This window comes from Podarcis bocagei (assembly GCF_964188305.1).
Source record: "Podarcis bocagei genome assembly, chromosome: 1".
NCBI lineage: Eukaryota > Metazoa > Chordata > Lepidosauria > Squamata > Lacertidae > Podarcis > Podarcis bocagei.
This window is the reverse complement of record NC_138125.1, coordinates 25,341,933-25,369,792: the sequence shown is the minus strand read 5'-3', so window position 1 is coordinate 25,369,792 and position 27,860 is coordinate 25,341,933. Positions and strand designations below refer to the sequence as shown.

The window sequence follows — 27,860 nt, the reverse complement described above, 5'->3', positions numbered from 1 at the left end:
GCCCTCCCCGGCCAGAGCTGGGCTCAGGGCAGCTAACACGAGTAAAATTGCAATAGAAACATAATGGGGGGGAACCAACCCCCCCAATTTAAAATACAGGTTAAAATGCAATTTAAAAAGCAGCCTCATTTTAAAAGTAGCCCATAAATCAAAACCGTAAGGGGAGGGAAGACATAAGGGTTAGACTGAGTCCAAACCAAAGGCCAGGCGGAGCAGCTCTGTCTTGCAGGCCCTGCGGAAAGGTGTCAAGTCCCACAGGGCCCTAGTCTCTTGTGACAGAGCGTTCCACCAAGTCGGTGGCAGTACTGAAAAGGCCCTGGCCCTAGTTGAGACCAACCTAACCACCTTGTGACTTGGGACCTCCAAAGTGTTGTCATTTGTAGACTTTAAGGTCCTCCGCGGGGCATACCAGGAGAGGCGGTCCCGTAGGTACGTGGGTCCTAGGCCGCATAGGGCTTTAAAGGTCAAAACCAGCACCTTAAACCTGACCCTGTACTCCACCAGGAGCCAGTGCAGTTGGTAAAGCACTGGATGAATGTGATCCTGCGGCAAGGCCCCCGTAAGGAGCCTCGCCGTGGCATTCTGCACCCGCTGGAGTTTCTAGGGCAGCTTCAAGGGCAGCCCCACGTAGAGCGAGTTACAATAATCAAGCCAAAGATTATATGGGGTTGCAGAGTTCATCTCGCTTCCAATCAGCAAGCCCAAAGAGGCTCAGTGGTTTAGACCACAGTGCCACCCGCATCCCCCTGGCAGTGGTGCGGTCTTAGATCTGCTCCATGCTGTCTCCTATGCTCTGCCTTCCCCAGCTGGAGGCAGCAATGAATCCCAAACCACAGGACGGGAGCTGTTCTTACACAAGGGCCCTGCTTGTTCAACCACTGTGAGAACAGCCTGCTGGGCCTTGATGGGGCCACCAGCCTGACCCAGCCAGGCTCTGTTGATGTCTTTCTGTGCGGTTTTGCCAGGAGAGCCCCGCCCCGAAAGCCCCCGCTCTCTCCTCCCTCTGCTTGGGGATTGAGCCTTCGCTTCCTCCAGCCAGCAGGGGGCGCTGCCTCGCCGAGCGGCCACTCCTCCCTCGCGGCCCAGCTCGCTCGCACGGGCTCCGACTCTGGTCCAGGCCTGGGCCTAGCTCACTTGTTTGGTTTCCCTCACTACCACCACCCCCGCGCGCCGCAGGAGCGGGACGGGCGCCCGATCGGAGGCCATGGAGATCGGCACCGAGATCAGCCGCAAGATCCGGGTGAGAGGTGGAGCCGCGCGGGGGAGAAGGGCAGCCCGGAGGAGGAGGAGGGGGAAGCCGGGCGGGGTGAAAAGGAAAAGAGGGTGCCTTCCCCCCAACTTCGGGGTGGGCCCAGACCCGTCGCCCCTTCAGGGGACCCCATGGGCGGGCTCGGGGGGGGGGCAAGACCCTTCCTCCTCACAAACTGGAGGCGGCGAGGGCGAAGCTTTCCCCGCGCCGCCCTTCGACCCGGAGTCATCTCCAGCCCCCAGAGCTTGTTGTGTGGCTCACAGGACAAATTCGAGCCCCCCGCCTACGAGCTTGTGGGGTTGCTCTGCCTATTTAGATATCCTGACAAATACCCCACACCACGCACTGGTAGGGCAGAGATATGCGGGAAGTCTTCTGCCTGCCTGCCTGGATATTGCATCCCCCCCTTCAAAAAAAAACACAAAACATTTAATACTATGGAAACGCGCATCCTCTTATCCACCCCCCCCCCGCTGCAAAAGGCCAAAACTTTATTGCTTTGTTTTCTCAAATCCTCGGCCCCCTCCTCCCCGTTTTCCTACGTAGTCGGCAAAACAACAACAAAGCCCGGGTTCAAGTTCTCCCCTAAGTACTGAAAACCCACTGGGTAACTTTGGGCAAAGTCGCTACCTCTCCATATCTAACATGCCTTACATGTTTTGAGGATGAAAAGGGCAGGGGAGAGCCATGTAAATGTCACCTGAGCTCCATGGATGAAAGATGTGGGGTATGGAGGTATTTGAATACAGTCTACGCTAGAAGAAATCTAATATCAGAATGGGAAATGGGCATTTTTTGTTATTTACCCGCTTGCCCAAGCAGCCCCAATATCCCCCTACGTGTTTCAGAAGGTTGAAAGACCTTTGAGCAGATTTTGACGGAGTGGAGAGTGGGAATGATTGTAAATTGTTTTTTCCTCTGTCCTTCTGTTAGTGGGCAGGCCATATTGGATAGCATCGATAATGAGTAAAATAAAATAAATATTTTTAAACCAGACATTGCCCCCCTTGATTTTGGAGGCTTGTTTATTCAGTTCAGATGCATCTCTGTAGAAATTGCAGGATGGAGCGACTTCTAGTCGCTCAAAAATAAAGTGTTGCCTTTTGGGGTCTCATGCAGCGTTTCCCATCACAACACTGCCATGATAGGAGAAGAAACAACTGAATTTTCCAAAATCACCCAGCGTAATTTTATTCATTACGCAATTCCTAAAGGTAGGGCAATCCTCCCAGGACCTGGACTTGTAGCTCAGTCACCATAGAAACCGTAGCACAGAACAAACATCCTTATGGTTTGATTAGGCAGAAAGTAATAGAGATGGCACAATACCTCAGAAATCCACATAAAGTGGTTCAATAATGCACAATTCCTCATGTCCATTTGCAGAACAAATTTTGGAGACCTGCACTACTTCATCTGAAGTGTACCAAATCTGCAAATATATGGGCTTGTATGATTCCCTTGTAAAAATATTTTGCTGTGCATGGGTGAATTGCTTTTAAATCATGAATTTTGAGCCACCATGACTAATTTATTTTATTTACCGTAAGTAAAGTTTCTCAATGTTTTTAGGGTGAATACCTAGAAGAAGGGATAAACATCTTTTAAATAAACAAATGGTGCTGGACATCTTCTATTTCCTGAACAGTCATGCACATTTAACTGATTGCTGTAACAATTCAAACATACTGATTTTCAAATGCAAAGAGCCTTTATGTAACCTAGGAGTATGATCTAAAATATTTGAACATGTAGCCCATGCACTTCAGAACTATGTCTGTTTACAGACAAAATACTGATTTCTATATATACTGCCTTTCATCACAGAATTCAAGGTAGAATAAATAAATATTCAGAACTTCTACAATCAGTGATTAATAGTTACTTGGCAAAACAGTGTTTCTTCATGGAATGGAAGTGCAGTAAATGCCATGTTGTTTAGTAAGTAGAATTTCAAATATTTGTGATTTGAGAACAGAAAGCACTGCAGAGATCAGGTTGTTGGAGAGATCAGTGGATAATCCTCGTGAAATGGAGGAGGATGTCTCCCAGAGTATAGCACATGTGGGACCTTGTTAGACCCTGGATTCAATAGTAAGCACACGGTACACAACTTTGGGTCATGCCGGTCTTCAGAAGTCATATACTTCCCCCCTCCCCCGCAAGGTTTTTCCTCTAGCATAGAAAAGCAACCTTTAATACCGTTAGTTGCAAACCAGTTTTAAGATATTATAAGTATAGGCTTTAACATGTTTTTATTCAGATTTCCTCTAAGACTTTTTAGTCAATAATACTTAATATGTTTATTTTTAGAAGCGATATGTAATTTTTATCCACCTAGGTATAAAGCAAACGGTCCTTTTTCTATGCCACCTAGCTGTAAGGATACTCACAAAACAAACACACTGAATCTCCAAATCATCCTTTATTTTGTAAAATGTTTGCCATGAGCCCAGTTGTCGAGGAGGGCAGGAATCCTTGCATTTAAAAGTTGCTTTCAAGTAAAATGTGAGTGTGGAGGATTGCAGTCTTAAAGCCTTAGCTCTCCATGAAAGCTATAGCTAAATGCAATCCTTTGTTTTTTTATAATTTTGTATGGAAAGCCTCTGTATAATGATGAACTTATATTAGTAGCTTGTGTTTATATGACAACAATGTGTTTACATTAGCCCACCTGTAGCACAGGAAGGAATATTATATTGGAGTCTGTCACTCCCTTGACCTACGGAAATGCAATCTGAGCCCATGTAACAGCTGCATATTCTTTTCCTTTTTACGCCTGTCTCCATTTTTCAACTCCATTTTCCTCTCGATGTTGAATTTTAGATTATAAGATCCTCAGGACAGGGCACTGTCTGCTGGAAGGTACCATGCCCGCTGATGGCACTGTCTAAATTAATAATGTTTTGCTGCCATTTACATCAGGCAGTCCCTCAAGAACAAACTCATTTAAACCTTGGTTTTGAGTTTGAGACTTCTAGAGCAACATCTGAATGCCTTTTGTTTGAAACTGTGCAATCCTAAATGGCTGCTCTTCTGTTCTTCATATAGAGTGCTATAAAAGGAAAGCTACAGGAGCTGGGAGCATATGTGGGTAAGTTTCTTGTGCCTTTAGTTGTAAAAATAGGGCACAACAATGCATTTTTTACTCAAAAGCAAGTCCCATTGTATTCAGTGGGGTTTCCTGCCAGGTAAATGGGAATAGGATTGCAGATCTAGTTTGGGGCTATTTTCTTACATGTATGTACAAAGACTGTTCACCATTTGTTATTACTACCAAGTATCCCATAATGATTTATAATGTAAGCAGGTGCCACATTTCCCATCACTATATCTCCATGCTGAGGAAAACAACACCTATTGAATTTCTGTCTGTTCCACAGTTGTGAAGGCATTGAGCCAGGATGGGGAACCCGTGGCTTTCCAGATGAAATCCTACTCCCATCTGCCCCAGCCAGCATTGCCTATAATAAGGGATTATGGGAGTTGTACTTCAGCAGCATCTGGAAGGCCACAGGTTCGTCAGCTTTGGTATGGGCCTGCTACCATCTCTCAGCCTAACCCATGGGTGGGCAAACTAAGGCCTGGGGGCCGGATCCGACCCAATCGCCTTCCAAATCTGACCCGCAGACGGTCAGCATGTTTTTACATGAGTAGAATGTGTCCTTTTGTTTAAAATGCATCTTTGGGTTATTTGTGGGGCCTGCCTGGTGTTTTTACATGAGCAGAATGTGTGCTTTTATTTAAAATGCATCTCTGGGTTATTTGTGAGGCATAGGAATTCGTCACCCCCCCAAAAAAAAATACAGTCCGGCCCCCTACAAGGTCTGAGGGACAGTGGACCGGCCCCCTGCTGAAAAAGTTTGCTGACCCCTGGCCTAACCTGTCTCACACTGTAGCCATCAGGATACAGGGGGAAAGGCTTTTATGCAACCCTAATAACCTTGGTGTGCATTTCTGTGTAACTCTTGTGTGTTTCGTTTTTAATTGTAAAGCGCCTGGTTGTAGGTGCTATAGAAATAATAATGAGCAAATATCCAAAGCAGATGTGCCACATTTTTCTTCATATATGGTTCCCCTTACTGGTGGGCATTGAAAATAAAATCAGGAAATAAGTAAATAAAAAGGAAATTCCATACCCCAAACTTAGTAAAGAAAAACCCACAATAAAACATAGGCAGTATTCTGAAACAAGTTAAATTGGGAAAAAGAAAGACCAGAAGGGAAGGGAAGAAGACCCCAGAATTTCACATTAAGTATTCCTATGCACTTCCACTTGGAATTAAGTCCCACAGAATTCAATGGTGCTTAATCCCAACTAAAGCATGCATAGAATTGTGCTGCAGGGCCTTTTGCCATCAGGGCTACTGTTTGCAACCAGCAACATCTATGTTCTAATAGCGCACCTTTATTCTGTACCCCTGGGAGTCTAACTACATGGCTTCATACTGTCTCTGGTCCATGCCATTTCCTGTAATGATTCTGTTTCTTGTTCTATGCCTGGGATAATCTGAAAGTTGCCCTCTCCCCTTTTTATGACTGTTTTGTAGTCAAACTCTACAGCTGCCCTTAAAACATATAACATCCAGTTATATTTCCCTTTCTTTAAATCAGATGAAGAGCTGCCTGATTATATCATGGTCATGGTGGCCAACAAGAAGAGCCAGGAGCAGATGACGGAGGACCTTTCCCTCTTTCTGGGAAACAACACTGTGAGATTCACTGTATGGTATGTTTCTCATCCCTCTAATTCTTTGAACTATAATTCTTTTGTAGTCTGATCCTGAAACCTCCACGTCTAGATGAGTGCTTAGGCCAGGGCACATGAATAACCTTCACCTGTGCAACATTGCAAAATAAAGCCACCCAAGGCAGATGAGCTCGTGGAAATGGCCAGGACTAGGAGGTTCAGCTTATTTTTCAGGTGCTGAGCAAATGTGTCGTGGCATAAGAACTGGTTGCATTTCACAGAAGGAAGAATACTATGGTTTGACCATCTCCTTTTCCTGAATTTGAATGGTAAAGCTGATGCATCTTAAAACTCATGACCTAGTTCTATGTACTGAGTCATTTTATGACTGGCTTTTACCTTAGTTGTCAAATGAAGTGTAACATCCAGCTTGATGTTGCTGGGAGAGCAACTCAGTTTTCCGAGTTTCCTCACCCACCCATTTCCTGGATCCTCCTTTGAAATGGGTCAGTGCATCTGCTGTTGTTACGTGTGATACATGTGCAGTTTGGTATTCTTCCAATTTTGCACTGAAATGCTGAATTCAAAGCACAAGAGGCAACTATGTGGATATGCCTTTAGTTGATGGTATTGATAAAAACGGGGATCAGAAACAATAATAAAACTTTTTATTGATCCTGTTTTAATACTTTGGGTTGTATGTTACTTTTGCTGGGGTTGTGAATATGTGATGCAGAAGCTCAGTCAAGCAGTTAAGCTCACGACAGGAAACAGCCATGTAGCAGAGTTGTCTTTACTAAGCCAACATCAACACTCACCCATACTATTTACAGATGTTACATATGTCTTCTCTCTCTCTGAGCCCAGAGGAGGGTATTTGATTCACACTCCTTGCTGAATGAAGTTCTAAGTCAATTTGCAGAGTCCTGCAACAGCTTAGAGTTTTGTGAGTCCTGAAGTGTGGTCTTTCTCTCTCTTTACAAACTTGAAACAAAACAAAATAAATAAAATAAAATAAAAAATTCCTTCCAGTAGACCAACTAAGTTAATTATTGGTATACACACGAAAGCTCATACCAATAACTAACTTAGTTGGTCTCTAAGGTGCTACTGGTAGGAATTTTTTATTTTATTTTATTTATTTTGTTTTGTTTCAACTACGGCAGACCAACACGGCTACCTACCTGTAATCTTTACAAAGTGTTTCAACAACTTCACAGTGCTGCAACAGCCAACTTCCAACAACTCACACAGTATATTTTACGCTAAGCCCTTTTTTATATACACAAAGTTACTTGCCACAGATCTGCCCAGTAACACAGATAAGAGAGTCACAAGATGCCTGCAGGTGCATTGTGGGGAATGAGTAATCTCTGCTGACTCATGGATAATTAACTCAATAACTGCATTCCTTAACAAGTTTGAGAGTTGATGATTTGGTCTCATCGACCTAGAACAGTGTTTCTCTAGTTTGGGTCTCCAGCTGTTGTTGAACTACACCTCCCATCATCCCTTACCACTGGTCCTGCTAGCTAGGGTTGATGGGAGTTGTAGTCCAACAACAGCTGGAGACCCAAGCTCAAGAAACACTGATCTAGAAGGTTTGATGGCAGAGCAGGGTCTTGAATTTGGTTTCTAGTATTCCAATCCATTGTGCTACACTGCATTGCACTTGCCTCCATGCTGATAACTTGCATTAAGAAAGTCATTTGCTCTTTATTCCAAATTTCAGCATAACGAAGTAGCATATCCCTTCAGAAACTGCATTTGAAACAGATGCTAGCCATTAAAATGTTTTTCTTATTTTTCAGGCTTCATGGTGTGCTAGATAAGCTTCGGTCTGTAACTACAGGTAAGTAAAGGAAAGACAACCTGGCTTATTGTTTGGAAATTAAGCATCTTCAGGAAGGGATAATGTGTGTATGCTTTCATTTACATTTTAGACATTAAAAATAATTATTGTTGCATGTTATGTAAGAGTTTAATTGTTATGACTGCACAGAAATTAGAATTTTAAGTAACATTCTCATGCAAACAGGGAAAATATTATTTTGAAAGCATATATTACTCAATGTGAACTGAAGGAAATGCATTTCTATCGAAATCTGCAGCAAAACATGTTTTACAGTTATGTGTTAATACTTCATTGAACTTTGAAATAAGATAAGGAATACCTGTATCTCCAGAACCTACCAACTTAAAATCTTCGGAATCGAACATCTTTGAGAGCAGTTTGCCTTCTGTTAAAAGCATTTCAAGTGGAAATGAGGAGAGAAGTGGGGAGGAAGTCCTACAGCCCCTTACAGTCTCAAGTTCTCGACCAGAAAGGAGTGACTCTCGAGTTTCAACCAGCTCCCAGGAACAGAAAATTGCTGCCTCCCGGTAAGGTTCTCACGTCTTAAAAACCAGTAACACATAGTGGTTATTTACGCATTTGTTCATTGCATTTATGTATTGCTTTTCTGCCAAGCCACCCAATTGCTATTTACAATTTTGAAATGCTAAAATAAATACTATAGAGCAGTAATACTGCCTTATTGGACATTATCTTTTGAACAGCACTGGTCATTATCTTTTGAACAGCACAACTGTAACACTGCTTAGAAACACTGATGATTAAGTGGTGTGTGTGTGGACATGCACCTTAAATAGCAACAACAACATTCTCATATGAAATAAAGCCTTGTGGGAGCCTTCGTAAATGCATTCCATAGGTTGTGCTTGCCTCTCACATTGATAGTTTGGTGTTGAAGCTGATCATCAAACTGGAGGACTTTTTGATTCTTTTGAAAGAGGTTAGGGATGTTGTTCCCCAGAAGTCACAAGGGCAACCTGGAACAACACAAGCAGCAGCATAAAGTCTGTGATAAGGGAAATAATTGTTTTGAATGGGAAAATTTGAATCTGAACATTTTGAATGAGGATAAGTTGCACTGGGGAATTTTCATTTGGTCTAGAGAATTTGGTGCAGTCACTGTGACCTCTAGTAGCCTATGTACATGGTTTTTTTTCTGGTCTTCTCGGTCATTCCAGTGGGGTTAGAATTGCCCCAAAGTGTCAGAAGCAAAAACAGATTTTTCATTCAATTTAGGATTGGGTTGACCCTGAAGCACCTTATAGCAATTCACGCCTCCTCATAGGTGAGGACTACCTGGAACAGAGCTGTGAAAGTTTGACAAACATATTCTTATGCTCCCTTCTCAATTTGGAGGCTTCAAGCAAGCATTTTCTTGACATGAGGTAGAGGTAATATTTTCTCTTCTCACACAGGCAGCCTCGCCAAGACACCTCCCCATCTCTCCTGATGTCAACTGTGAAACCTCTCAGGGAGCTGTCCCCCTTGGAAGCTGTGATCGACATTAAGCCTGAGCCGGATGACCTCATTGATGAAGACCTCAATTTTGTGCAGGAGAATCGGCTGCCCCGGAAGAAGCCTCTTGTGACGGTGACTTACGGTTCCTCCCGCCCATCTGCTGAAATCTACCGCCCACCAGCAAGCCGAGGTGCAGAAGGCAACATGCACTTTCAGAGAATGCCACAACAGAGTAGCATACAGACTGGCAAGCAGCTCGACATGCAGGGCGGCAGGTCACTGGAAGCCGTCCAGCTCTGCGATCCAGACGTGTTTGGCAGCTTGGCTGAGAGTTACAGGCCCACTGCCAAAGGGAATGCTGATAAAATTAGCAGTGAGGTAAGTATGTAAGCCCAAGCTATGCCGGTAATTTAACATGTACTCAACAAACGGAGGTCACCATGGACACTTGGAGTCCCCTGTTCTAAACATAGCAAGAGTGGTCAAAAATATCTCACACATGGCATCTAAACCTTGTGGCATCCAGATTCTAGTTGCTTTAGTGACTAGGGGGTGAAAAATGTGTGTGTGTGTATGGTGTTAGCCTTAAATAGGGTGAGTAGCAGTTGTAGCCCTCACCTGGGCATAGCTGGGCCTTGCATGAGTGTTATGGGTCCATTTTTCTTAGGTTTGTTCATTGGCTAATACTAAATAAGAGGATTTCAAGTTTCCTGTTGTTGGGGATCTCTTGTCGCACTAATGTGTCTGACTGGAACTCCTTCGTGTTGTAGAATATTCTGGAGAATGCTCCTGGGCAATAGTCTTCAATGCTTCCAGACCCAGGACTCACCTTTAACCCAATGGAATGCATTTGCAGACCCATTTCTTAATTTTTACTCAATATTTGTATGGTGCTGTTGAGACCCACCTTAGATCAGGCCACAACCTGATGGTTATTCCCAACCCTCCAGTTGAAGACCAATGGCCTAAGGTCTTCACTTACCAAGAGAGTCAGTGTAGTATAGTGATTAGAACGCCAAGACCTAGGTTCAAATTCCCACTCATCCATGAGCATGGCCTAGTCTCCATATCTAAGCCTAACCCTACCTCACAGGGTTGTGGTGAAGATAAACCAGAAGGAACATTGTATGGCACCTAAGTGCCTTGAAAAGAGAGAGGGGTAATAAATAGATAGGCACAGATTGCAGCACTGTATGAGCTAAGAGTGTGCCTGAGTTCACACCCAGCACTCTTGATGGGCCAGCTGTCATTCAGAGAAGCTTGACTGCCTTTGCTGACCTTGTCACTGAGCAACCCTGAACATTTGCGAGGAAAAATGAGAGTTCCTTGGAATGAAGTTTGAAAATCATCAAACTAAGCTGAACTTGAGGGTAAAACCAACTATCTTGTTTATCTAGATGCTGTTCTTAGAACCTTGCCTGTTCAGGTTGTGTGACTTTTGGTTTTCAGATCCCTGCATGTTCTAGAGTTTGTCACTGAATCAGCCTGTGGTCAATCCCAGCATTAGCTCTCTGGTCTTTTGTAGAGCAAAACACACTGTAAGAAAGGAAATGGGATGAATGGATATGTGACTTTCAGTACCTATTTGCCCCATATTCTAATTGGACAATATCCTTGTGACCACTTGTTCTACGCACCCGGCGGCTGCTTCCTCCACCCCAGATCTTTTAGAAGGGCATATAAGTATCATTGTTCATTTTAAATAATAGGTTTCAGTTTGGGATCCTCATGTCGGAAGCCTTTGGTTCAGGTCAAGGGTGGGGAACTTCAGGCCCAGGGGCCATTTGGGTCCCTCCAGGCCTCTGCCTCTGGCCCTGAGATTCTCCCCAGGCCACACACCCTTCTGAGATCAATTGCTTCATCAACCCTTCTATGCACCCTCCTGCAGTGGGTGCTTGCTTGGATAGAGAGGGCTGCATGAAGAAACCAGCCTACTGTACAAAGGTAATAGTTTCATATTTTGCTTTGTCAGCTTTTTCCTTTGCCCTCACCCACTTCTGGCATGGGACCACTGGAAGATAACCTAGACAGCAATGTGGTCCGCTGACATAAGTTGTCGTAGCCAATAGCCCCAAAGGAGAAAGAATTTTTGCATACATACTCTGTGTCTGGGAGTCTTGAAGTCGATGAGGGTGAACAAACTGAAACTCCAGACAAGACAGGCATATGTATATGTCTGTATGTATTCATTGTTAATCATATTTGTTAGACCCCCTTCATAAAACAAGTTCTCTAGGCATTGTATACAGTCAGTTAAAAATATAAGAATGATTCAGTAAAAAATAATAATTCAGTGAATCTTAAAAAAACTAACCCGGCAAGAAACAGAAATACTGAAAGGCCAATCCAATAAAAGAAAATACAGACCACATGAGCTGAAAACAGTGAGCAAATACTGCAGTTAGCACTATCAACTGTAGCACAGGGACTAAACTAATGAAATCTTTAAAAAGGCCTAGGAGAATAAAAAAAAGTCTTAGCCTGGTGGCAAAAGGATGACAAAGAAAGCTTCCTTAGAGACAGCACATCCTTCAAGATGGAGGCACTTCCAATGGAGAAGGCACACTGAGAAGGGCCTCTGTAGATGACCTCAGGGTTTGGACAGGTGGTGCTGATGATCCTGGGTGAGGAGATCAACTTGTTTGGATAGGGTTACCCTCCCCAGAAGCAGCAGGTTCACAGCTTGGGTGTGCTGCTAGATCTGTCTGTGCTCTTTCATGTGGAAGTGACAACAGTGCCCTGGATTGCCTTTGACCAACTCCATCTGATTTGCCAGCTGTGCTCTTTCCAGGAGAAATCAAATCTAGCACGGTTATTTCCAGGTTGGATTACTCTAATGTGCCTTATGTGGAGCTGCAATCCAGGAATGTCAAGCGATTCAGAATGCTGGGGCCCGTAGGGTCTACCATTTTGCACTTGTTTTGTACAAGCTTCATTGCTACAAATTTGCTTTCAAGCTCAATTCCAAGCGCTGGCCTTGACCTTCAAAACTGACGTGGGACCAAACCAATGTACCTTGTGGATCATCATCTCCTCTGAACCTGCATGAGATCTTGGCTCAGTTTTTAAGGCCACTTTCACTGTCCTCCCATCAACGGAGCTGCAGTTGGTGTAGTGGCACCAGTACTCTGGAACAACCCCCTTAATGAGCATGCACATCAAACTGTTTTAGGCCAGCTGACCATTTTTAGTCAAGTGCCTTCAGATAATGTCTGCTGGTGTGTTTTATCAATGTTGTTGTTGTCGTTTCTAAGACTGTATTTTACATTGTGTTGGTGTTGTATCTTTGAAAGGCATGGAACGGCGGGATATAAATATTTAAATGAATAAATAATAAAATTCCGCCCCTTGTCATGTCTGCCTCTCCTTTTCCCATTGTCTCCTCCTCTGTCAAAAATTTGTAAAGCCTTTGGGACATTAAAACACCCCGAGACGTCACTCTATATATCAGTGCATACATTGATGGCGCTAAGCAGAACCACTAGTGGGAAGTGGGAGGCTTCTGAGTTCTTCCTCAGGTTACAGTTTCAATCCATTTTATAACTTGAGTAGTGTGTTATTTTAAAAATAAACACATCAGTGGACTATTTTGGAGGGACCAGCACTAGCTTATTGCAAAGTATTAAAATAAGTCACACATGTTGTAGGTGCCCTTCTCAACAAATCCCCCACTCTTAACAGTTGATCATACAAAATTGAGAATCTCACTCTGGACCGGCTCTTCTCTGTCACATCTAGCTAATCTCACCATATTTTGGGCTGTCTTGATATTAGCTACTGGTTCCTTTCCTCCATGATGGATGTGACTCTCCTGTCCTTTTTTGCTATGTGTTAGTGTCTTCTGCACTCACCCTTTGTGTCAAGGGGGCAGGATACTATCAAGCATTACATTCTTAGGTATGGATGAGTAAGTGGCTGGGAGTGTAAATATAAATTTGTTTTCTTTAGAAGGCAAATTTCTAACTTCCTTGGTTGTGAGTGAACATTGATTTGTGGGGGTGGGGAGAGAGAGAATGCAAGAAGGACTTGCCAAATAACTTTTATGATACATGAGTTTCTGCCTTTCCATCTTAGGGCTCATCCAGACATCCTTTTGTGCTGTGTTTCTAGGCACACATCTGTGTTTTAAAGTGCTGTGTCCAAGTCCTTTTTTTTCTTTTTTTTGCCCTGGCACTTTCCCTGCCCAAACCAGCTATTTACCCCTGAACCAGAGTAATCTGCAGAAAGCCCTAATTGCTGTTTCTTCTGATCCTGCATTAAAAAGCAGGTTTTCACTGAAAAGGGCCAGGACATAAAAAAACACACTCGGACACAGCACTTTAGAGATTGGATCTGTGCCTAGGAAGTGTGGGGCAAAAGGTTAGTGTGGATGAGCCTCTAGTGTTTGACCAGTCTCCCCTTCATGCTTAATCACAAACACTCATTCTGTCTCTCACTGCTCTTCCTCTCTGTATTATCCTCTTCCCACCTCGCTGCCTCTGACTTTCGCAGTAAGTCAGCCAATAAATCTGCACAAATTTTGCCCTAGCATCCATAATTCTTGGTGAATAATTTTAGAATTTGGATTCTTTTTAAAATGCAATCTGCCTTGATGAAGGTGATTGCCCTTTTTTGTTCTTGTGTGTTTTGCTTTTAAAGCTGTATCCTGCATGCATTCTTTCCCTCCAGCTCTTCCTTTCATGAGTTGCTGATGAAAGTGTCATGGATTTGAACAAAGGGGACTCAGATTGAAATTCTACGAAGCTCATTGGGCAACCGTAGTGACTGACACTCTGCTTTCCCTCCTTCACAGAGCTGTTGTGAGGATAAAATGGGAGAAACCACCCACCTGCTCTTGTGAGCTCCTTGAGGGGAAAGCAGGATGTGAATGTGATAAATAAAGGTTGAAAACCCAACCTGACCCCCCCCCTTTGTGCTAAGAACCTCTTATTGCGGTGGGATCCTGAGGTTATCCTGAAAATGGGACAGGTTGGGGTAACGGGAAGAGGAACAAAACAAAACAAAATGAGCTCAGCTCCCCAAGAAAAAGTCAACTGAACACCTGCCATTGCTTTTAAATATAGCGTGGGGAGTTCGACTAATTGATCCACTGGGAACCATCCACCTCTCTGATTCCAAAACAACCTTCCGAAGCAAAATTGGAGGGGGCAGGTGGATGAGAAAGAAGCGAGGACTTGCTGTGGTAGATTTTGGCTTTGAGTGGTACAGCAAGGGCAAATATGATCATCTGAATCACTCTTGGGGTGAAGGGAACTAAGGCCTGAACACTGCATAGTACCTGTGAATCTGAGTCTTGTTTCTGGAATTTTAACAGCTTGTTAAGTACATTTATTATTATTATTATTATTATTATTATTATTATTATTATTATTATTATGTTGCACTTTAGAAAACATCATGTTTCTTCAAAGATTAAGTACATGCTTTTGATCCATCCAGTTGTCCCAATGTGTGTGTGTGTGTGTGTTTAAAGTTTTACACACACATAACCATACCTTTCTCTATATATTCACCAACAAATGTACATGATGTTTAGGAAATTCAACACAGCAAAAATCCCGAGGGAGTAAGGAGCAAGCAGGGGTATAATTGTGATTACTTCAGTTACATGGTGTGGGTTTTTTTTTTTTTTTGCCTGTTAACAGGCTTCACTCACCATCAGGCATGGAAAACACATTGGGCATGGACATTGGGAAAACCAGCCACTTTTTCTTTTCCAAAGCAAAATCAATGATAGTTACGTTGTCCTGGAAATGCCTGCCTTAAAGGGGATGCTACAAATTTCTCAAACAAAAACGTATCAAATAAATTATTGTATCGCTTGCAGGAAGAAAACTTGAGGAAGAGAAAACTCCCAGTTGTAAGCTCTGTAGTCCGAGTGAAACGGTTCAGCAACGATGGAGAGGAGGAGGAGGAAGAGGAAGACTGTGGACTCCGTCTGGGAGGCATCTCCAGCAGCGTCTCTGTGCCTGCAAAACCTGAGAGAAGGTACCTAAGAATTGTGGGGTTTGAATTAGGCCAAAGAAAGTAAGCATCAAAATAGATTGTCCTGAGTTCCTGATGTGCCTAAGTTGTTTCTGGGTGTTGGGCCACATGGCAAGATCAAATGATGCCATATGCCCAGGAAAATACATTAGAAGTAATTTTGTTGCCATCGTATTGCTTGATTACAGTGGTACCTTGGGTTGCAGATGCTTCAGGTTACAGACTCCGCTAACCCAGAAATAGTGCCTCGGATTAAGAACTTTGCTTCAGGATGAGAACACAAATCGTGCTCTGGCGGCAGGGCAGCAGGAGGAGGCCCCATTAGCTAAAGCGGTGCTTCAGGTTAAGAACAGTTTCAGGTTAAGAATGGACCTCCGGAATGAATTAAGTTCTTAACCCGAGGTACCACTGTAATTAAGGCCTGGCTTTTACAGTAAATGATTGCTTACGGAGGAGAAAACAAATGCAAGCCCTGGAAGCATGACGCTAGTGGGAACTGCTGCCATTGCTGCAGGGTGATCAAGTGGGGAGAGGAATTGCTAACTGAACCAGAAACTGATGGGTAGGAGATGCCTCGGTCGTGTGAACCCACAGTTGCTGACTCGGCACACTGCTGGTGTCAGGAGGTCATGTGACCTACATGTTCAAAAGTCCTGACTAGAGTGTCCTCTGCCTCCGAGGCCAACAACCAAGGTGGGACTTCCCTTCCACTTTAGCTCCCCTGCAGTGTTTTCCCGGCAGTACCTTGCAGGCCAGTGCTGATCTCAAGGTGTATTTTGCTGTGGATCCGAAAGTTGTATCCAACAGTTATTTCATTATGTTTGCAGAAAAGGGAATGAGGTCAGAGAGGACTACAGAAGATCAGGAGCGCATCCATATTGGCCTCTGCGGCCGCCACAGCAGAAGCGTGACTTCTACAGTCACTGGATGTATGGTAGGGGATTGCAGAATATTGAAGGGTGCCCTCTGTGTGGAGATGAATGCCAGGAGAAGAGAAATCAGTCCTATTTCAGTAATAGGATGCATGGCTCACAGAGTAGCACAGAAGGTGGCGGATGCAACAGAAGGTGGCGGATGATCAAATAACTCCAAAAATTCTCATCTGTGCACCTCATGAGGATTTCAGCCAAGCTTTTGAAAACACAGCTTAGCAATACTTCACTCTTCTACAATGACAAATTAATTTCCTTGTATCTTTTTTTGTTCAATCCCTCCAGGCCTTCGCTGCCGCCTAACAAACAGGCCAATAAGAATTTAATATTGAAGGCTATCTCTGAAGCCCAGGAATCTGTTACAAAGACAACAAATTATGCTGCAGGTAAGTGACTGTAGTTTGATAGGGATGCGTGAGCTCCAAGCCCAGTTTAGTAAGCCCGAGTGAATCGAGGCACAGGAAGATAAACCTAAACAGCAACATATCCAAAAGATCACTGCCACCACCTGTGGCATGAGTCACAATGGTTTTCTATCTTACTATAACTGCAGGTGTTCTAAGTTAGGATGTTTGTTTTATCTTCGATTATTGCTGTTAGGGTCATAGGACGCTCCCTTCTATCGTGTCAGGCTATTCGTCCATTGTATTGTCAAACCTGATTGGCAGCGACTCCAGTGGCGCGAGACACAAAGGATTGAACTTAAGATCTGTTGTGAATGCTAACCGTGCATATTTTGCATATGTTTAAGTTTTAACATCAGGCAATGCACCGAGCATCTGATGAGGTGGACTTTAGTCCCTGAAAAATCCTGCCATCATCCATGTTAAGGTGCCACTGTTTGTTGTTTTAACTGCAGTAGACTTAACATGGCTGCCCCTCTGGAAATGGTTTTTGGTTTGACGCTACAGACACCAGCCCCACAGGTCAGTTTTCATTGCAAGTGAACATCTCACAAGTGAGCTGTTTGCTGCATAGCTGGCACCAAATGGTGTTGCAAGTGAACAGAAGCCCCACTTGTTACGGAAAAGCTCCCACAGTCTCCCTTATGCCTTATCTATGCCCTGGACTAACAATGCCATCCCAGACATGTCTATTTGCACGTTTATTGAAGCTTATTCCCAGGGAAGTGCAGATTGCAGGCTAAAACTGGGATCCGTAGTGCTGTGAGGGAACTAGAAGTACCCAACACAGAATTTTCAGTACAATTAGCAGGATTCTTTGGGGGAAACCATGATGGTTAAGTGGGTATAAATCTTACTTTAAGCTCAACGTGCAGATCGGTCCTTAAGTCTTTGAAATATTTCTATATTTCGCTGATGGGATTTACATTCCAGCTCTCCTAGCAGAAGGTTTTCAAGATTGCTTGCAGCAATCTACATTGCAATAGTAAAAACAACCCGTGAAATGGAGCACTGAAACCACACATTAATGTTCTAGCATTGTAGCCTTGCTGAGAATCTAAAGCCCACTGTAATCTTCTGGCATTGGCAGGAAGGGCCTTCAGTGGCTCCCCCTCAAGTAAGAAAGGACTGTGAGAAGTGCTGGCAAATGTTCTTGCCCCCTAGATGATGATACTGTATTAGCAGCCAGATGGAAGCATCAGTGCAACCGGACAGCTTATCATTTCTCTGCTGGCTGTCTAGCCAGTGTGTCAGCTAACATTTGACTGAGACAAATGTTCTCCAAACCAACACATTCAAGTGAAAGCAGAAGTATAGCTGGTATAAAAGACAAAAGCAGAAGGTTCGTGGAGCGATAAAGGGGTAGCTTATTAATTAATGTCTTGAGTTAATTTCGTGCCAGAAATCCGTCTGAAAGCCAAACTTTTATGAGGTTAGAAATTGCTGCTTTTTGGGGCCTATTTGTCTGGATTTTTAGAGAATGCAATTAACTTTTGTGATGATGAATCACTTCTTCTTTGCATATCGGCCTTTGATGGCTTTTTCTTTTTTCTTTGTGGAAAGTGCCAGCAAAGCAGACAGTTCCTGTGGCTCCCAGAACCCGGACATCTCAAGAGGAAACCTTTCTGGAAGTGATACATGGCCAGAGCCGGCCGTCCAGAGGGAACTCCCAGATACAGGAAGAGGAGCCAAAGGAGCAAGCATTAGGGAGACTTCCAGGTGATACTGAAGAAAGTGCTCTGTTCTCAAGGAGAGATTAATTCTGTTCTCCAGCCCAAAAACGTGCGTTATGCTGCAGGCACATATAATTCTGTTGAACAGGAAGCTCAACCCAATAAGCCTCAGATTCTTGTGTGTTCCTCTTTCATTTCCTCACTATAATGAGGGGGGGGGCCACATCTTCTGTTACTGGACTGCTTCTGTGAAGCCCACCAGCAGGGCATAAAGTCTCTTTTCCTACCAATCTGGCAACTGGAATTCAGTGGCATTCATTGCCTCTAAACGGAGATGTTCCAATTAGCCATTATGGGGTAGCCATCCAATTAACCAAGGGTGGACCTATCTATCCATCTTAAATTTGCCTTAATCCCCTTTTAAAGGCATCCAAGGTAATGTTGACTCTGAGATAAAACCAGCTACAGAGCAGGGAGGCAGTGCGGAAGCCCAAAGTCCACTTCCAGTCTCTCTAGGTAGAATCCAAGAGTAAAGTATTGCTCAAATAGGTCCATAGAGGAGGCAGAAATCTCTTAGCAATTGTGCAGATGACTAGGAATAAGTGGAAGCTGATTGTAAGAGAATCCTGTGCCTTGCGGAGGGTGGGAGAGCACTTGTTAAGAATTTGAGTTGCACAGGCAGTAAAATACTTTTTCATTCCACATTTATTTTAGGAACCCAGCAAAGGCAGCTCTTTTCCCGTCTCCAGATTGAACCCGCCATTGGAGAAGCATTACAAAAGGCACAAGGTTAGCTGTAGTTATTTAATGAAAAAGAAAGCAGGCTTCCCAAATCCACTAACAGCCAAAAACGGTGCCATTTAACTTTTATTAGGTTAAAGTCCAAATCTTATTTGAAAAAACTTAAGTCCCTTCAGTGTTTTGCTAATGGGAAGGTACTTATTTTGTCACCTGCTTTTAAAGCCAATCCCGAGTGGACTTTGTGTTACTATGTCCGACGTTGATGCATTAATTTTGTGTTGGAGGAAGCTTAAATTGCTTTTATTTCAGATTGTAGCAAACTGTGGAGTACTTTTGAAGGCCTTCATTTGACTGAGTGTTCCGAAGCACACATCCGTTCATTCTGTTTGCCTTGAAAGCCCTCTTGGGAGATTCTCTGAGGAAAGTCCTGTTTAAATAAATGGAATCAAGCAGGTGGATTATTGGGCTGGCACCATTTATTTCAGGGAGACTTGCACAGGGGGAAATTCCTGATGGGTCATGTCAAAGGCATTCATTCTGACTGCACTATAATAGCCACCTTTGTTCAAGCAATGAATCTTAGATAGCTTTCTACACAACATCCCATGTACTTAAGAGATGCTTTTAATGCAGTCATGCAATGGCCTGCACGGGTTGGCCATCCACCCTGTGCTTCCCTCTTTTGCTTTTCTCTTTCCCCACCAATGCCACTCTTGCTCAATTAACATCCAATACTAGTTGCTTCTCCTGGTGCAGAGCTAGCAGCAGGGATAGGACTATGCATGTGCATAGCACTGTGCCACGTTTAACACTCTGTTCTGCAGCGGTTGCAAGCGTGGTTTCTTGCGGCCACTCTTGTATCCATTAAAGGACCGCTGGGCCAGGAGTGACGACAGCATATGAACTGAATTAGCAGCCTATCTAGTGCAGTGCCATCTTGACTTCAGTGGCTGCTTGCACAGGCAACTCCCCACTTACTCTGAGGTTACATTCTAAACTCTCGCACACATAAGTGAAATGTGCGTTAGTGGGGAGCCCACTGCAGTAAGTGCAGCTTCCCATCTAACAGCGCTTGAGCAGGGTAGTGTGGCAGCAGTGAGAGCTCCTGTGTGCCATTTGGGGCCCTTGGAGTCTTTTCTTCTAGACTTTTGGCTCACTAGCATCCTATTTGGGCTCTTGGAGGGTCTCCTCACCAGCCACAAGGACTTTCCAGATCTCCCACCATTTCAGGTTAGAATTGATTGATTGATTGATTGATTGATTGATTGATTTCCTGGTGCCGCGTGTATATGTGGTCGCACGCAAGTGAGGGGATACCTGTACAGTTCTGTTCCTGCTGCAGTGGAAAATATGCTAGTTTAATGCTCAACTGGGCAGTCTGCGTGACTTTGCTTATCCTCATTAAAGAGCTTCACACTTGTCCCCGTGCTTGGGTTACGACAGCCTGATTTGAACACTTCTACCATTTTCTCTGGCTTAGATTACTATGACTTGGAATCGATGGTCCACACAGACACCAGATCATTTATCTTGAAGAAGCCCAAGCTGTCCGAGGAGATAATGGTGCCCCAGAATCTGGAAGTGGGTAAGAGGGCCTCGGAGGCCTTACAGGCACTTTCAGGACGGCTCATACAGGCAAGGTAAAAAGTTGTTCCTTAAAAATTCAGTAAAAGGCTTAAGAAACTCAAGCTTAGTTACCTAGTTGCAGCAACTGGCATACCTGATTACATGAGTGGTGTGTTTTGGTGCTCAGTCGCATCATACATAGGGAAATGTCAAAGGGGTTGTGTGAATTAGGTCTCTTAGCTTTGAAGATGTGTTTACTCCTTTTCTAAAAAAGAGAGCCATGGTGAATTGCCCTAGTTCCTCTTCCTGGCTTTTTTTACCTGCCTTCAAATGGCTCATTAAATGACAGGGCTACTTTAGTCCAATAATTCACAAACTGCTAGCACATTGCAATAAATCAGTTGATTGAATGAGCCCAAAGGATCCACCTACAAAAGCAGCTGAGGGCAGGCCATGTCCTTATTGGCTGCAATCAGATAGTAGGAAAATAGCCCTTTCTTGCTTGTTCCTCAGAAACTGGTGTCCAGAGGCATGCTGCCTCTGATCATAAATACAGCTATTGTGACCAGTAGCCACTGACAATCTTAATTTTTCACAAACTTGTCTAATTCCTTCTTAAAACCATCTTAAACGGGTGACCATCACCCTGCCTTGTGGTAGCAAGAAGCCTACTTACTGTGACCCTGCATGAGTCACAATTCTGGATGGGCCTTCTGATTGGAAGAGCAATGACTCATACAGACTCAGCCAATCAGTTGCCTCTGGGGACAGGAAATCCTTCGGGTCTCATATCCTGCTTGGAGACCTCCCAGAGGCATCTGGATGGCCACTGAGAAAGATGATGCTCAGTTAGAGAGGCCTCTAGTCTGATCCATCAGGAATCTTACGTTCTCTCCTTACACAAACTGAGAGGGGAGCATCTTTTCTATTTTAGCTTAGAAAAAATGCATATCTCAGTTATCAGAAGTTTAAGGAAAGTGGTTTAGAGATAAGAATGTACCTTAAAAACAACAACAAAGTTTGGTCTTTTGTCAACAGAAAACTTTCACAAATTGTCATGAATTGGGTGTTGTATTGTCACACATTTAGTCTGCTCTCTGTTTCAGTAGCTTTGACGTTCCTTCTGGGTTCCCCTCTCTCATCCCAGGGAGCAGCTTGTGCAGCCAGAGAAGCCTGCTAGTCCCAAGTTCATAGTCACCTTGGACGGAGTCCCCAGCCCGCCAGGATACTTGTCTGATCAAGAGGAGGAGGAAATGAGTCTCATGGAAGGAGTAAGGCCAGTTGCCCCCAAAGCAACAGCCAACAAGGGATTAAGAAGCCTTCGTGCGCAACAGATGCACGTTATATCCAGACAGCTGGAGAGCACCGATGGTAACAGTCCATCCCCAGTGGATAAGCATCTTTTGTTAGCTTCGTTGCAAAGCTTCTTTATTTGCATTGCTTTCTTTGGGCAACTCGAGCTGAGCACAAGGCAGGAAGGAATGCAGTGACTGAACTGCAGGCTAAGTTCCCATGGCAGGTTCTTTTCTAATAGACCTCTCACAATGGGAAGAACACAGCTCTGATCCCCACCCTCAACGTTGTCTAAGCATAATTAGCAAACAGCACAGGCCCTGGTTGGATGCACCACATTTAAGGCAGTGGTTGGGGAGTTGCGGTCCTGCAGATATTGCCATCATCCCTGGCCATTGGCCATGCACCTGATGAGGCTTAGGACAGTTGGAGCACAACAACACCTGAAGGGATACCACTTTTGCCAACCCTGCGTTCCTGACTCAATGAAAGCTCATCTGGGATTGAGGCAGCAAACAGTAGGCTCCTAAATCCTGGGGGGGTAGCCAGTTATGATCATCTCTACTGTTTGGGCCAGGAGCCTCAGGCTATACAGTTGCCTAGGACAGAAATGCTTCTGTCCCAGAGATGAAATCATGAGCCAGGAGCGATTTCCCCATGTCACATGTGTAACAGCAGCTGGTTGTGTATTGTATTTTTCAATCGCTGGTGCCTTATAATTATTGTTTTTTTATTTTAAACAAATATTCTGTTTATTTTTCTTCTCTTGACTTGGAGGCCTAGGTGGGGCAGGAATATTTTAAATAAATAGCACGCCCCATCACATTTTGACACTTGAGAGTCTCAAATTTGCATGGTTTTGATGTGGGTAAATAATCCCTGTGATGGAACCGGTCTTAAATTTGAACAGCCAAACCACTTGAGATCAACTGGAGCCTCTTTGCTTTCTCTCTGCAGTGGAGATGGAGGATGTTGGTGCCCTGCACAAAGCGGAAAAAGTACCCGAGCGCTGCAAGTATTGGCCCGCCTGCAAAAATGGAGACGAATGTGCCTTCCATCACCCCACATTGCCGTGCAAGTTAGTGGTACAAATGCTTCTTGATGCAGTTGGCCCTCCTGGTCTTCAGGCACAGCGTTCACAAAAATTAGCTTCTCCCCCTGTCTTCTCCTCTGTATTAGTCCTGAGCAAAAGCCTCCACTGCACTGGAATGAAATTTCCGTGCCACGGGTTATGGCAATGGCCACTAGCTTAAAGGGCAAAAGGGGATTGGACAGAGGCAAAGAGGAGGAGAGGTCTGCCGTTGGTTATTTGTCATAACGCCTAATCAAAGTTCCAGGGTCAGGTCGGTTCATTTCTGAAGACTAGGTAGAGGGATTATATTGGAAGGGCAATTGCCTTTCTGCCAGGCTTGTGTGCTTCGCAAAAGCCATTGGCTGACTACAGCAGTAAACAGGATGCTCGGCTAGATGGGGTCTGATTGAGCAGGCCACTGCACAAAAGCTTCTGGGAGAGAAGGGAGGTGGGTCTGCTCTTGGGTCTCCAGCTCTGCTTCCTGACAGCTGTGGATTTGGTTGGCTTCTTGCATCACCACAGTAGAACAGGTGTAGCCAAACGGGTAGCGTAGTCAGGGTTTCGTGTACCCAACCGAGGCTAAAGTTGAAGGACCCTACAGCTCAAAGCAGCATGGCCAGGGGTGATGGGAGATGCTGGCTAACAACATCCAGAGGGATGCAGGCTAACAACATCCAGAAAATAGCTGTGAGAAATATACACTATAGAAGTATATATTGAATTGTGATAGAGGCAAATCCTTATGAAAAGAGGGAATACAATTAATATTGTGAGGTATATATAGTACAGCGAGGTTTGGGGGAAGAGCTGAAAAGCTGTTTTAAGTGTTTCAGAATGCATTGCTACTTCATATATTGTTCTGCAGCTCCCTCGAGCAGATTTATGTCAGCACTATTCAGCTCTTTAGACCTTTCTCAGAGCATTTAATTCATCTGTGATCTAAAAAATCCACAAAACATAGAATGAAATGGGGTCACTGCAGAGGGCTGAGTGCTCAGGATGATGTGGCAGTGACGAGATTCCCCTTTCCCCACCAGTCCAGTTCTTAATCCACAAACATCAGATCAGTTCTCTAGAGGTCTGACAACTAACCTCCCCCCCCCCCTTCAGTTCAGTATTGAGTATGTCCACTGACATCATTGGGATCCATTTTGGCTCTTTTTATGCCCATTTTAGAGTTTGGGGATTTCATTGGAAAAACCCAGACCTTACCAACTTGGCAGACCTTGATTTTGGCACACATGTAACTTTTTTGGTTGCTTTGAACTCTCTAGAATTGACTTCCAGATTTCTGCCCGTTTATTATTTGAGCATGGAAAGCACTTGAAGCCAGAGGGTTTTTCGAAAAATCGGAATTGAGGTTTTCCTTTAGAATTCTAGCCCAAGAGCACCAGTGTCTTGATTTAAGTAAAACTGTATTTGATGCCAGGGGTGAGGACTGAGGTGTAAACATAGACATTATTTTGAAAGTGAATGCATTCTAACAAGTTTACCCAGCAGCTTTCCCTTTCACATTCCAGAGTCTTTCCCAACTGCAAATTTGCGGACAAATGCTTGTTCATCCATCCAAATTGTAAATACGATGCCAAGTGCACCAAGCCAGATTGCCCCTACACTCATGCCAGTCGTCGGACCCCACTGCCACCTCCTAAACCAGGTAAAGATTTATTGCTATTCCAGGTTTTGATGTGGGCTTGCTGGGAAGAATGTGCTGGTGACAGCAGAATCTGATCTAGCGAAACCAAAGGCAGGTTGCTTGTGGGTTTCCCAGAGACATCCAATTGGCCAAGTTGGGAAACAAGATACTGAACTAGATGGACCTTTGATTGGTGGAGCAGGGCTCTTCTTAGGTTCCTCCTGCCTCTGCTATCAATTGGGTCAGTTGTTGATTCTGACCTCCACACACACACACACACACACACACACACACACACACACTCCCGGATGGCTGAAACAATTGTTGAAAATGCAACAAAGCAGCACAGCGGCACACCAAACTTGCCATTTGCTAACGACAAAAGAAAAGTCCAGCAGCAAATCCGCTGTGCCAAACCACAGCGTAAAAAGTTTGCAGTGCTCTTCGACAGCTCTGCCTTCCCCCTACCACCACCGCCAAAAAAAGCATAAAACAAAATATGCCAGGCCAACAGCTCCGCCAACCAGTGCGTTGCAAACAGTGGCGAATGTATAAGATAGAATCATCTTGCAACCGTTGGTAGTTGTGACCATTGCAGTCCGCAGTATGCATGTTTCATAATATTTGGTTGCAGCAGCGCAGGCTGCTGAATGATAATTTAAAAGACATCACAAAGTTGTCTTTTTAATGTAAGAGGAGGCAGGCCAAGGTGTCTGAACTCAGCCCTGTCCCACAAGGACCGACAGCAGCTTGTGGGGTGATGGGAAGGTGCTCCCCTTCTTTGCCTAGCTCATTGCTGCCGCTTCCAGCAAATGTTATGGCTAGCCACTTCCTTGTCCTCCTTGGAGGACCCAAGACTCCCAGTATCTCTGTTTCTCCTCCCCCCTCCCCCTGCTTTTCAGCTTGGAAACAACTTTGTGGCACAACATGATTTGAGCTGTGTTTTCCCCTTTCACAGACCATGAAATTTTGCAGAAAGCTGTGTTTTGAACACAGATGGAAAAATGGTTATGTGTTTTTGTCAATGTTGCGTCTTTCTGAAGCAATCTGAATTTTGGTTTTTAACTGCTTATTTATCCGTTATATTTATATCTGGTCTGTCATAATCTTATGGGATTTGCAGCAAATGGATCCCATCCAGACACTGACCAGATCCAGACCATCTTAGTGCAGCAAGGTGGTTGTCTCACTTGCCTCCAGGAACAATTTCCTGCTGTTGAACTTTAGGAATTGAAATTGCAGTCTTTTTTTAATGTTGTCAGTACACGTGAAACCATTCGCTGTTGTGTCTGGTATCAGTCACTTCCCTCCTCCATTAATGGGTTTTGCAGCTCCACCTCCAGCACCGCCAACATCTTCTAACAGCCAACTATGTCGATTCTTCCCTGCTTGTAAGAAAATGGAATGCCCTTTCTACCATCCCAAAGTAAGTACCATGTTTTCATTTCCTCTGCAGGGGAGTTTCAAAAAGTTGGGCTGAAGCTTTAAGTGGAACTCATTCTGCGCCCAGGGAATATGAAATATTAGCCCAGCCTCGTTAAATAATCACTATTAATATTTCCAGCCTTCAAGAGTACCTTACGCTGCGCTTGACAACATCTGTGTGCATACATGCACACATGCATTATATACATCAACCAGGAAGGAAGGCTAAGCACAGGTCTTGTTATACTCAAGAAGTAGTCCTAGTTTGCAATTTATACGCACCTTATTTTAGATTTTAACTATTGTCAAATCCAATTGTGTCCCCCTTCTCCTGTTCCACCCTTCGTCCCTTGCTGTCCAAAGGATCCCCCAACCCTCTGGAGCAGATTTGAGGGACAGCGGTCGGGGACACCAGAGGAAAGGGGGAAATAAGTGAAAATGGACTTCCCCTTCCATTGTAGGATTTGGTTGCCGTATGCATATTCATTCCTTGATGTATGCAGCATCAAGTGGTGATATGCACCTGTGAATGAACCGTCTATAACAATCCAGATGGGAATTTCATATCACCTTATAAATACAATGTTTTTACATTGACTCAGTTCACATGTTCATCAGGTGCTATTCATCAAGTGAATTTTATTGAACTGGTCCTAGGATTTGTAGTAGTCAATCGACCGTAGAAATCTTCCACCCTATGTTAAGATAACCCAAGTCGTATATTTGAAAGCTTGTATTAAAGGTATGTCATACTTCAAATAGAAATATGCAAGTAGTGTACACTCTATGGATTCGACTAAACAGGCAAAACTGAACTCCCTTGCCATTGCCTTTTCTCAATCCTGTTATTTACTTAGCATTGCAGGTTTAACACTCAGTGTACCAGAGTCGACTGTACGTTTTACCATCCTTCTGTTTCTGTACCACCACGTCATGCCTTAAAATGGACCCGAACTCAAACTAGGTAATGTATTTCTCTTACTCTGTTAAATTGCACATGCTAATCAAACATGAAAATGCACGATCATTTTGCTTAACAAGCTGTTAGGCAAAAACTGTAAGAAACTTGAGTAAGAGCAGTTCTTCATTATATGTTGAAAACTCATTTTTCAGAGTTTTGCCCTCCCTAATTTTGAAATATATGGAGATTGGTGATTTTTAGGGCAGAACGATAATTATCATGACACATTTTCTAATTTTCTGTATTTATTTTTTTTCAGTGAATAATTTGCACAACCCATAATTCACCATTGTACAATGATGGGCGGATACTCACTGATGGAACAAGATGCTGTAAAAGCTATTGTATATGCCAGGCCTTGAATCTATATTGTTTCATAAAATGAAGTCGATTGCCTACTTGAAATGTGAAATTTTCAAAACTTGTATATTTAATAACTGGTTTTACATATTTTTACTGTAAAAATGTCAGTAGGGAAGAGGATTTTGCTTTAACACTAATAAAAATGTCAAGGCACGGTTATTGTCCTACTTACGTTGGGCCAGTAAGTTTCTCCTTTTTGCGCACAATTTTACAAATCTCCTTTGGAGCATCCATTCCAAGACTGGGGAAAATTACTGCATTACAAAGAAACTGTTTGTTTTGGGAAATCGTTGTTAAAGTAATATAACTCATATGTGCTTTAAAGAAACCATCATCTTCAGTATAGATTACCTCACCTTTTTTGCCATTTAAATTTCTTTTCTAGAAAATAGTAAGCAAGCTCTTAAAAGTAGGGAAATGTTACCAATTTAATGACATCTAAAGTATGTGGATTATGATAGGTCTGGGTCTGGTCAATGCCTGAATGAGAGACCAGCTGGGAAGAAAGGCAAGATATAAATGGAATAAATTAAATAGAACTCTTTTGAATGGAAATC

The 27,860-nt window shown here is 43.8% G+C and overlaps 1 protein-coding gene across 1 annotated transcript; it reads left to right on the top strand.

Moving 5' to 3' along the window:
* The first annotated feature begins 1,064 nt into the window (after window positions 1-1,064).
* Window positions 1,065-27,457, top strand: ZC3H14 (zinc finger CCCH-type containing 14). The gene is made up of 17 exons (XM_081173118.1): window positions 1,065-1,240; window positions 4,301-4,343; window positions 5,864-5,978; window positions 7,751-7,791; window positions 8,126-8,321; window positions 9,210-9,630; window positions 15,080-15,240; window positions 16,455-16,555; window positions 18,137-18,292; window positions 18,961-19,035; window positions 20,468-20,627; window positions 21,701-21,924; window positions 22,804-22,924; window positions 24,439-24,575; window positions 25,886-25,980; window positions 26,837-26,943; window positions 27,200-27,457. Exons 1-17 carry the CDS (start codon window positions 1,205-1,207, stop codon window positions 27,204-27,206), a joined length of 2,196 nt encoding a protein of 731 aa, XP_081029244.1. The 5' UTR covers window positions 1,065-1,204; the 3' UTR covers window positions 27,207-27,457.
* The last annotated feature ends 403 nt before the right edge of the window (window positions 27,458-27,860 follow it).

Bases quoted from the DNA above. Each gene is read 5' to 3' on its own strand.
- ZC3H14 (XM_081173118.1), top strand. From the start codon at position 1,205: ATGGAGATCGGCACCGAGATCAGCCGCAAGATCCGG. The intron at 22,925-24,438 runs GTTAGTGGTACA...TTCACATTCCAG, and splicing joins CACCCCACATTGCCGTGCAA to AGTCTTTCCCAACTGCAAAT. The intron at 24,576-25,885 runs GTAAAGATTTAT...TGGGTTTTGCAG, and splicing joins ACTGCCACCTCCTAAACCAG to CTCCACCTCCAGCACCGCCA.